Below are 11,408 nucleotides of genomic sequence, written 5' to 3'. Positions count from 1 at the left end.
CTGCTTGCCTGCCATCTGCCTGCTCCAAACAAATTAAACCTGAAAGCAAAGCCACACTCACAAATGTAGATGAAGGTAAATTGGCAGGTGTTTCCTTTTCTGATCCACACAGCTGCTCATCTGAGCAAAAAGTAATACGAAAACAGTTTTAATTCTATATGGAAACTGTGATCGTTTCGGAAGTCGGTAAAGCACTTTCATCCGTCCTTATTTGCTGGAGAGACTATAGAACCCGACTGTAAAAGATTTTGTTGAGCATTAAACGTCAGCTCTACATATAATGTAATGTTAAAAATGATAAAGGTTGTGAAAGCGTGAGATTGAGGTATTTGCTAATGATGATGAGTATGAAATTACATATCTGTTTCAATGTGCTCTGTCGAGTTGTAAAAGAGATTAAGACGATTCGTTTGCTCAAAGGCCTGTAAAATGTCTGATGAATGGTAACAAACATGCTGTTTATTTATTTACGCATTCGTTCATTCACGAAAAAAAGTTTAACTTAAAAATCTGGTGAGCTAATTTTATACTATTTCTTCAGTACTCATTGGTATTTGTTCCTTTGGGAGAGAGCTCCAGCATTCTGAAGGTGGGGTCTGAGTGATAGCATAACAAAGACTGGTCTCTAACCTGTCATATCAGGTCAGGAGTGTTACTCGTGAACCCCTCTTGTGGTCAGTAGTTGCCGTGCTGCAAAGATGGCCTTCTAAAAATGTGCTCAAGGGTTAAGGCGTGTCATTGGATTAGGCTCTTAGCACCTGCCTTAGCTCTCCTCAATCTGAAACAAACACCCTCAGAAGGACACTGCCGTAGCTCTCTTAACTAGCGCGCTGTCTGGCCTGCTGTAACCGCTTTGCTTTATTAGGATGAAGAATGATATGGAAATGCAGTTTTCGTCAGTTCTTCTGCTAGCACATTTCTGCTTCGGTATGTATTCATCAGCTTTTTTGAATACGGATGGGGCTCGGGTGATTAATCGATTCCTTTATTGATTGCGTTACGCTGTTGACTAATGTATATAATCTTGAAATCTACTTCTTTCTACCGCTTTCTGTCTCATTTGCATCACTTTTATTTCTGATTGACAGTAGGAGGTGAGCAAATAGAGACTTCTCTGAAAGAAAACTAACTCTAAATCTAAATTTAGATACAAATTCATTTCATAAATGAATTTATATAGTGAAACACCTTTGATAAAAAAAAAAAAAAAACAGGGGATATTGAAGCATCTATGACGTAAGGCAGCTGTAATCCTAGACAAGTAGATAGAGACAGTCATTAGTATTATTACATTATGCCATGTGTGTTCAACCTTGTGACAGAAAAATGACAAATATTATCATAGGTACACTTGTTGTAGGCACATGGTGTCTTGTCCTTAAGTTTCTGGTTATGTTACACTGTTAATTGTGGTATTTTATTGTGATATTTGTTGTTTACAGCACAGACTGATTATGCACCCTATTTCTATGATAATGGGCCTAACAGTAACAATGGTAATATGGCACTGTTAAATCTCTCAGAGGATACGCCAAAAGGTACGGTCAAATTTTGTACCATCTCATTATATTAATATCACCTGTTGATGTCACTCTGGCTAGGTGTAAACAGTATTAACATGGCGACTGCTGTTTTTCAAAGACCATGTGTCTTGAGCTCGATGCAGGGTGGTGATTTTGCCCTTTGACTTTGGTTGCTGCTTATATTTTAAAGACCCTATGACTATCCAATAGTTGACTATCCAAGACAATTGTACATCTCACTGAGGCCTCAGGTCCCTAATTAAGAACCACTGCTGTCAATTTGACCAATGAAGCACGGAAATAACATCTTACAAACGTAAATTACAGGAACACAGATATACGTTCTTAATGGAACCGACCCAGAAGGCCAGCCAGTAAAGTATGGAATGACCTTTGAACCCGGATCCAAAGAATATTTTCGTGTTCATCCCAAATCCGGAACAGTAACTCTAATAGAGGAACTCGACAGAGAGGTAAATGGCAAAATGTGTAATGTTTTAAATATGCTGAGGATACTACAGCGATGCTACACCTTTTTATTTTCACAGGCACAAGATGAGATTGAGGTCTTTGTCAGTATCTCAGATGGCCTTAATAAAGTAAGCATTGTTAATTTATCTGGTGCATGTCTTCGTAGTTTTGTATAGGTCTTTCTAATGCTGTTGTGTGATGTCAGGTAGCTGAGAAAGTTTCAGTTTTTGTCATGGATGCCAATGATGAGAGACCACAGTTTCAGAACATGCCTTCCATTGTAGATGTTCCAGAGGTGAGACATCACTAAGTTCCACTGAAAACATTTTTGATGTGAATGTGATCTGTATTAAAAGGAACTGTGTGTGTGTGTGTGTGTGTGTGTGTGTGTGTGTGTGTGTGTGTGTGTGTGCGCACAGAACACTACATCTGGAAGTAGCATCTACAAAGTGCAGGCAGTGGACAGAGACACCGGCTCAGGGGGATCAGTCACTTACTTCCTCCAGGTAACTGGCATCCAGTTGAGAGAACGAATCTGAAACAAAGGTCATAAAAGCAGAGTATTTCTTTCCTTTATGCAAAGTTTCACTAGCATCTCTCTTTGCTGTTAAATCCAGAGCAGTGAACCAAGCACAAAATTTGCCATTGATCATCACAGTGGTGTGCTGCGGATAAAACCAGGTGAAAGCCTCGATTATGAGAAATCCCTCACGCATTTCATCACTGTGGTGGCAAAGGTGAGTCGGCGTCATTTTGTTCTCCTTGTTGTACCAGTACAAGCTTAGTTTTTCATGTCCATCTGATATTTATTTTAATGCTTGGGCCATTATTATTTCTTGCCTGCTAATGAAATAGGAAATAATACTAACTCTTGTTTTCAGGATGGAGGTGGCATTTACAAGGGCAAGCAACAAGTGATGTCATCATCTGCCACTTTGACAATAAATGTGATTGACACTCAAGACACGCCCCCTGTGTTTGTTGGTACTCCTTACTTTGGTTATGTCTACGAGGTTTCCTCGCCTGTGAGTATCCATCTTAACACACTTTAGATTTTACATGATTGGCATTACATTGATTGCATCAACTGGAAGATGTTTTAAGGACAGGATAGCTTGTCACTTACCAAATATCATGAATAATATCATGAATTATAGACGTTTTCTAGAATGCATTCAAATATAATAATAGTGTTACCTTCTTGTTTTTTTTTAGGATACAGGTTTAGGTTCAGGTTTTACCAAAATTCAAACTATGCAAACTTGACTGCTCCTAAGATCTAATTTTGTCTACAGGGATCTGAGATATTTACAGTTTTTGCCAAAGACGGAGACATGGATAATCCAAATCCAATCATATATTCAATAGAATCTGGTATGTATTATTGGTTTAATACATTTGTTTTGCACATCTTTTGACGCTAGAATTTCGTTACGATGTTTCAACCCATTTGACAAAACAACATATTCTCAATCAATTTATTCAGGAGCAGATGGAGTTTTTGCCATCAATAAAACCAGTGGATGTATCACTCTAAACGTGTACCCCGCAGAATTGAGGAGAGAACTATTTAATGTTAAAGTCAAGGTAAAATCTTCAGCTTCTGTTTTTCTCTGGCATCAGATGTTTGGTTAGTAGACATTGCCGTACGCCTGGTCTCTCACTTGAGACAGAGCATAAGCCAGTTTCAGGAATAAGCCAATTACTAAAATCTATCTCTGTCCATGCTATTTACTGTAGCTATCTAAAATGTGTGTGTCCTCATTACAAGAGTCTGTCAAGCCAATTAATATAACATGGCTTCTTGAATCTGTCAGTTAATATTATTCAATAAAGTATTACAATATAAAAATGAAATAATTTGTTACCCGCTGCCTTAAAATGTTTTGTTGAGTCAACTAAAATATTTTAGTTGTAACTTACATTAACATTAAGTAACATGTCATTACAACCAAGGTTTTTTACAAGGTAGTTGTAAATAATCAACAATGTTTTTTTTTCTCTCAGGCTTCAGAGGTGAGTTCAGATGGAAAACGCTTGGACTTTGCAGTCACTACAGTGACCATTCGGGTAGTGGATCTGAACAACCATCCGCCCACATTCTTTGGAGAAAATGGACCACAGAACGTGTTTGAGTTAACTATGTATGAACATCCTCCAGAGGGAGAGTTCCTGAGAGGCTTGAAAATAACAGTCAATGACTCCGACCAGGTGAGCAGCATTTCCTTCAGCAGTAGATTACAGGCTTGTCATAGCTAAAATTAGTCCATGCGGATTTATAAATGTTAGAAAGACTATTTATTCCTTGTTTTAAGGGAATTAAAAAAAAAACTTGATTCAGTTGCAGTAATTTTGTAGTACAGATCCATCATTATTTAAAAAACAACAAGGCGCCATTAGTTTATTGTATTACTTTCATGAGCAGGGTTCAGTTATAATAGACATTATCATTTATGTTACATAAATGACAGGATGGCACCCAAACAAGCAGTTGATCCCCTTTAAGCTTTTGTCATATTATGCAATATTTTAGTTATTCAGCATTTAGTCACATTGGGATGCAGAATTCATTACACACAATAAGATCACATGGGTGAGTGCAGCTGCCAAAATGATGTTGTTATCCTAATCATCCTAACAGTCGTTGTTTGCCATTCATTTAAAATAGTTTTGACTTATTCCAACTCAGTGTTTTGTTTATGATGTACGTCTTCAGGGATCCAATGCAAAATTTCACCTCAGACTGGTGGGCCCGGGCCGCATGTTACGAGTGGTCCCTCAAACCGTCCTGAACGAAGCACAAGTCACCGTCCTGGTAGAGGATTCTGCTGCAATGGATTTTGAGAAATCACAATTCCTGACATTTAAGGTTAATAGAATTTTGATGTATATGGATATACTCTATGTCTATAGGTGAGATGGACAATTAATGTACCAACAAATGTGTTGTGCATGGTTTAAGCAGTAGATTTTTTGCTTTAATTGACTTGCAGTAAAATGCAGAGTTTCATAGGGTCTTTGAAATCTTCTCATCTACATCTTACATTTTTTTGATAAAGCGATATGAATATGAAAAATTGGCATTAAATGATAACTGAAGTTAACTGAAGATACACATGAGACACTAATGGACTGAGAACGACCCAACACAATTTTATATATAATGTGTTCAGTAAAATGTTACCAGTTGCGAAAATACATTATGTTTATTGTTTCCAGCTCCTCGCTGTAGAGATTGACACTCCTGAGAGATTCAGTGCCACGGCAGACATAATCATTCATCTGCTGGACACCAATGATAATGCTCCCAAATTCACCTCTGACTTCTACATCGCTCGGATTCCAGAAAATTCACCCGGAGGATCCGATGTTGTGTCTGTGACAGTGAGTACAGAACACTCTAGACATTATAAGCACAAAAAGATCAACATGTTTGTCATCCTCTCCAGACTGTTTTCCTCTATGGAAAAAAGACGCATTATGCGCATTATTAATCTAAATATAACATTTGAGGGGTTGGATCAGAATCCAAAATCATGCTCAGTATGGGAATGCTTGCTAAACAGTCTATTACGTAGTAAGCTGCCAGATGGCTATCATTTTCATTCAGTTGTGTAACACAAAAACCCCAGATTTGGGCTTTAATAGACAAAAATATCATGATGTGGCTATATCATTATAGCATTCAGGTGGCAATAACATCACATCAATTTTTTGACATTCAAAATACTCAACAAAACTACAGTATATATATATATATATATATATATATATGCTAAAAAAAAAATTATTTATATGAACAAACACATTATAGTGAGTGTGTTTGTATTGCCCATCTAAAAACAATAAAAGCCTTAATGGATAAAAAGCACTACTGTTCAAAAGATTTCTTAAAAAAAGTTAAATACTATAAGATAAATTATGCATATATGTATAAAATTATCGATTAATTAAAGGATATATATACAATGGTTTCCATCAGCAGCACAGCTGTTTTTAACTATGATAATAAGAAATACAGAATGATTTCTGAAGGATCATGTGTCACTAAAACATAAATCACATAATAAAATATAGATAACAGTTGCAATTGTGATCATATTTAAAAACAATACCGTTTCAATTGTATTTTTGATTAAATAAATGCAGTCTTTGTGAGTATAAGAGACTTCCTGAAAGTTATTCTCCACATCTAACCACTACGCAGGTACGGTGCTAAACTAATCTCTGTCATATCAGGGTCTAAACATCTGGCACTCCACCTTTCATCAGTGGATAGAGAGATTGAACCCTATTGAGATAAACCCTCACGATGTGTAAGCAGGCGCTTGCCACAAGGGAGTTAGCCTCTTTCCGGACTACAATCTGTTAAATGACCTGCCGGATTTTGACCTTGGGACATAAGAACATGCTATAACCATGAGTACAAGGCAAATAATGATGTAGTCTGATTAACAAATCCCACGTCGCTCCTAATGTTTTGACTTTTGGCTCAAAATGTCATCTGTTCGGTTACGTAGATGTTGGCATTACTGTTATGTGTTGGAACAGATGCCAGTGGATGACGTTTGCTCCTTATGCTTTCTGCAGGCCACAGATCCTGATTCTGGTCTTTGGGGCGTAGTCAAATACTCCATCTATGGCTCAGGAGCGGACCTGTGAGTACCCTTCCCCCCTTTCATGTTTATTTCCTTTTGTTTTCAGAGCGTGTGTGGTCATTTTGAAAGGCTACAGTGCTGTAGAGACCCTACTGATGCAACACCAGTCGACTGGAATAAGCCACAAGAAAAAAAAAACAAAAAAACAGCCGCTTATGCAACATCATTAACGGCAAAACACAGACTATTTAGTGAGTGGGAGAAGAGGAGGGACGTAAGCTCACCCCAATCCATCACACACAGCCTACAGATACTAAAGCTAGACAGAATTCAACTTCCAATAACTTTTCGTGTTGTTGTAAGACTAGCTGTAAGGACTGGCTGTACCCATGAGGATCTGGTTTTATTTGCTTTTATTAGATTTCAAAGTCGTTGCACAAATAGTTGAAATAGTCTTGCCATCTTGGAACAGGGTTCAGTCGTCCCGCTGTCCTAGGCTCCTAATTTAATAAATCTCTCAAGCTTCCTAAACCCAGAGAGAGATTCATAATCTCTGACAGTAGCATTCTTCTGATTTTATAGACACATAAATACAAACCATATAAATGTGTAAATGATGGTTTGTTGGCAGAACAGGCACGTTAAATCATTCTCTTGCTGTTTGAATTTAATGACTTGCATGCATAAAAAAATGTCTTAATTCTCTCTCTGAAAAGACTGGGCGAGTGTGGGATCTTTTGTTTTGTTTCTGAGAGACAGATCACACAGTCTGTTGTTTTATTTTATTTAACTGACAAACTGTCAGCATGCTGCCTTCTAGTTTTGAATATTGTATGTCATCAGTATTTAAATAATATCTAACAAACAGCATTTCAACAAATGGCACACATTTATCTATACAGAATCAGTAATACAACAACAGCACTGAATTTGCAAAGCACTACAAACAAAGAGTTAAATGGTCCTCCATCTTGGATAATCCACTAATGGGATTTGGGCAGGAAATAGACTGTTCTCCTGCTCATGTAACAGCCTCACTTAAAGGTGCAGTATATATTTTCAGCACCAAAAAGAATTAAATATAAAAAAATAATGAAAATTGTAACCAGACAGATTTTCTAAAAACCATCTTTAATTTTGACAAATAGGTAGTTCAGTCCACTTTTCCCTAAGCTAATATTAGTTGCCATCATTGCTGTGTTGAGCTGGTGAAACAGAGCAGTATATACAGTACATACACAATTGTTTAGGGTCAGTAAAATTCTATTCTATTCTTTTCTATTAATTTATCCATTCACTCACTCACTAATTCACTTACTATTTCATTCACTTTCACTCATTCATTCGCTTACTTATTCACTCATTCACCGAATCATTCACTCACTCACTCACTCACTCACTCACTCACTCACTCACTCACTCACATATTCATTCATTATTTATTTCACCTACTCTTTCACTCATTCATTTATTCACTGACTCACTCACTGTGTTAATGTTTTTGACAATGTAGCACGTAATTTATTTACCATCTTTTTTAACACTGATACTGATGCTCCAAATCAACATGTTAGCATAAAAAACCTTACCAACCATTACCTTTTGAACGGTAGTGTATTTCATCATGTTGACAATAAGTATAAATAACAGTTTTCAAATGGAGAGAGTACCAGTGACTCTGAAAGCTTTAAATTATGTTAAGATCTCCCTGAACAACAAGATCTGTGTAATCCGGGTTTTCCCTATAGAACTCATTTCCTGTCTCATATTTTTCCTCAGGTTTCTCATTCAGCCTGACTCTGGAATAATCTACACTCAGCCCTGGGCCACTCTGGATGCCGAGATAAAATCAAAGTATAACTTTTATGTGAAAGCCGAAGACACTGACGGAAAATACAGCCTTGCAGAAGTCTTTGTCACCATTATGGACCTCAATGATCATTCACCAGCATTCAACGAAAACTCTCTAGAAAAGACAATGGTGATTGGTGCACCAGTCAAAATAGAGGTTAGCTTTATTTGTTGTATTGTAGGTTCTGTCTGATCCTCTAATAGAGCACTTGTCAGTTGACTATGTTTGATTATTCGTAGGCGATTGATGAAGATGCAGAAGAGCCCAATAATGTTATCGAGTACTCCATCATGAAATCTGACCCAGATGACATATTTGACATTGATGCAGAGACAGGAGAAATAAAACTGAAGCCATACATCAAATCCATGGACATAGTCCAGAATATCAGCAATCACAAAGACTGTACCTGGTCTTTGGTTGTTCAGGCCAAAGACAGAGGTTCTCCATCCTTCAGCACCACAACGGTGGTAAAGATTGACATCACAGAAGCAGTAAGTATTTATTGTATAAACAGCTCAAGAGACCTTCTCATTTATGCATTCTGACAGTCATGCAACTGCACATTTAAATCAGAAAAGCTATTAGAATATCTTTTAAATGCATAGAAGAAAAACATAACTGAAAAAAACAAACTGTATTGCAAGCAAAGCTCGTATCAAACCTTGTATAAGTTCTGTTATTGTGTGCTTTACAGATCAAATCCAGAATGATTTCTTACTTCTTGAGTCTGAGAACTCGGCCCTGGACTGTTTTCGGGATTTGTTTGAGCACTGTAGTCCTCGCCATCTGTCTGACCATTTTCATATCCACCATAATTTTCTGGAAATCTGTGAAAAAGTCCCGGGTCCAGCCAAGGGGCAAGATCAGAAAGATTATTAGGAGGCCCTGACCATCAGACACTTTGAAACCGACACCAATACTTAGCATTCTTCGTCTTTACATGATTTTACTGTTGTTTAAAGGCAAGTCAGAAGTCTGTAAAAGAGTACACAAGCACAGTTAAACATTTTTATTTTGCTCTTTTGTGGCTCCAAACAAGAGCCCATTTATCTGTTCAGTCTACATCATATGGTAGACATTTGTGAGATGATAAAAATGAGGCTGCATGGTCTTAATTCTAGGTGCCTCATTCAACCCTTCTGATCTTGTCTTACTGTGCAACCAGACTCTGTTTTCCCATTCGTATCTATTTAATCTTTACCAGATTTTATAAATCACCAAATTCTATAAAATCAATTGTTATCAATCTGTCCATCTTTCGAGATGCCATACAGTGCTTTCTAACACATACAGTATACTGACTTTGAAGTATGCTTGTATTGACTGCTGTTGGCCTCTTTGAGAGTGGAGATGTTTATTTGCCTCACTTTTACCATGTGTCTCTGAACAAACAGCGAGAAGTCTGTAGTAAATCACCCTTGAGTCCTATGGACTTTATTTCTCTTTGTGCTCTTTTACAGACTCAACTCAAGGGACCTTTGACGTCCTTTTTATTGAAAAGTAGGGAAAATCCCATGCAATTCCTAGGCTTGGTCAGTGGTGTCATTATAATCATGGTTATTGTGACAGTCTTCATCTCTACTGTAATATACGTGAGAAATGTGAAGTCCAACAAGATCCTACCCTCCCGTCGCATCATACGAAGGAAGCGCAAACCCCAGAGACAAGACGACTTCCAGCAACCGTTCAGAGAGGAACGTTGTGGAGGTAAGTTTAGAAATGAGGACCTGGAGGCCCCTAAAGCGAACAATATCAACTTCAACAATAACATCAATGGATGTTCTCATCGACTCCCTCCGTCGCCTCCTAACATGCCCCCGCCGTTGCCAAGCCACTATAGACATGGTGACCGGGAGTGGATGGTACCTACGGTTTCTGCCTCTGTGGCCTCCAAGACAAAAAAAAGATCTCACAGGGGTAAAGACAATCCTGTCAACACAGCATTGGTTTCTGAACTCAAACTTAGACTGGAGCAGAAAAACATGGCAAACCGATACTGATGAAATACATGTCTATAAATAAATACCAGTGTTCAGTCGAGAGAAGACGTGTCCTTCTGCCAATCCTGTCATGACAAAGGAGATTTCAGGCAAGATTTGAGCAAGGACCAGATCTCAGCAGGCCAGCTCTGGAAGCTTCTTACTGTACAGTATCTTTTCTAATGCGTGAAGAATTTAGCTGGGATTGCAGGTTGAACCTAGAGGAACTGAGGGAAAGTGTCACTATCCAAGACTAACGCCCTACTAATACTACGACTCTGTGTACTGCCCTCTTCTGGATGGAAAATGATTGGTTAAACGTTTACTTTGTTTCTCTGTGATTTTTTGTTGTTGTTTTTTTAACTGTGGGTTACTGAACAGTTTTCGTTCTTCGAAATCATGTAGTACTCGCTACATGTTTTTTTTAAAAGGGAATCATTTTTTTCTATCAAAAATAAAATAGTAATGCAGAGGCCAGTAAATAAATGCATTCTGGACCTCATAATATCTTTTGAATCACACGTACAATGCCAAATTCTGAAAGTTAAATTTTCTGGTTTATTTGATAAATGGTTTTGACTGATAAACTCCTGAAAATAGATGCAATATTACATAATTGATTAAATAGTTTTCAGTGAAGAAATCCAGTTACATTATTAATTTGTGCAACGTTTCGTCAACCTTTTCAGTGTTCAGGCAGTTCAGTATTAAGTGTCAAATAATTGTTAGTGATCTCTGTTTATATTCAACCTTTTGTAAATAAACTGACATTTAATTCTAATGTGCCGTTTCATTTATAATTATTTGTGACATAGCGCATTTTAAAGGGGTCCTGTGATATAAAACTGCTTTGAATGTCATCTTAACGCTTTGCGTTTGTTGCAATTTCTTCCCTGTAATTTAGGATTGAAAAAAATATATTTTACAGTAATGCCGCATTTTGTCATATGGACTGGTGGTGCAGTAACTGCAGTTGGTGACT

The 11,408-nt window shown here is 37.5% G+C and overlaps 1 protein-coding gene across 3 annotated transcripts in view; it reads left to right on the top strand.

Annotated features, from left to right (window-relative positions):
• The window catches only part of cdhr1a (cadherin-related family member 1a), a 33,072-nt gene extending 21,740 nt beyond the window's left edge, over positions 1-11,332 (top strand). Inside the window, exons 1-18 of one of the 3 annotated variants that reach the window (XM_043256245.1) lie at positions 536-927; positions 1,089-1,094; positions 1,443-1,538; positions 1,851-1,996; positions 2,072-2,122; positions 2,200-2,289; positions 2,414-2,500; positions 2,612-2,731; positions 2,876-3,019; positions 3,290-3,368; positions 3,481-3,581; positions 4,002-4,205; positions 4,711-4,863; positions 5,214-5,378; positions 6,585-6,652; positions 8,372-8,600; positions 8,684-8,938; positions 9,908-11,332. In XM_043256245.1, the coding sequence (XP_043112180.1) occupies positions 867-927; positions 1,089-1,094; positions 1,443-1,538; positions 1,851-1,996; positions 2,072-2,122; positions 2,200-2,289; positions 2,414-2,500; positions 2,612-2,731; positions 2,876-3,019; positions 3,290-3,368; positions 3,481-3,581; positions 4,002-4,205; positions 4,711-4,863; positions 5,214-5,378; positions 6,585-6,652; positions 8,372-8,600; positions 8,684-8,938; positions 9,908-10,447 (2,595 nt within the window). In that variant the 5' untranslated portion in view covers positions 536-866 and the 3' untranslated portion in view covers positions 10,448-11,332. Of the gene's footprint in view, positions 1-535; positions 928-1,088; positions 1,095-1,442; positions 1,539-1,850; positions 1,997-2,071; positions 2,123-2,199; positions 2,290-2,413; positions 2,501-2,611; positions 2,732-2,875; positions 3,020-3,289; positions 3,369-3,480; positions 3,582-4,001; positions 4,206-4,710; positions 4,864-5,213; positions 5,379-6,584; positions 6,653-8,371; positions 8,601-8,683; positions 8,939-9,141 lie in introns of those variants that run through there. The other 2 variants (XM_043256242.1, XM_043256243.1) reach the window with 2 other exon arrangements.
• Positions 11,333-11,408: the final 76 nt, after the last annotated feature.

This window comes from Puntigrus tetrazona, chromosome 13 (genome assembly GCF_018831695.1).
Source record: "Puntigrus tetrazona isolate hp1 chromosome 13, ASM1883169v1, whole genome shotgun sequence".
In the NCBI taxonomy this organism is placed as follows: Eukaryota; Metazoa; Chordata; class Actinopteri; order Cypriniformes; family Cyprinidae; genus Puntigrus; species Puntigrus tetrazona.
The sequence above is the reverse complement of the archived record's forward strand: the minus strand, read 5'-3'. Positions and strand labels throughout refer to the sequence as shown.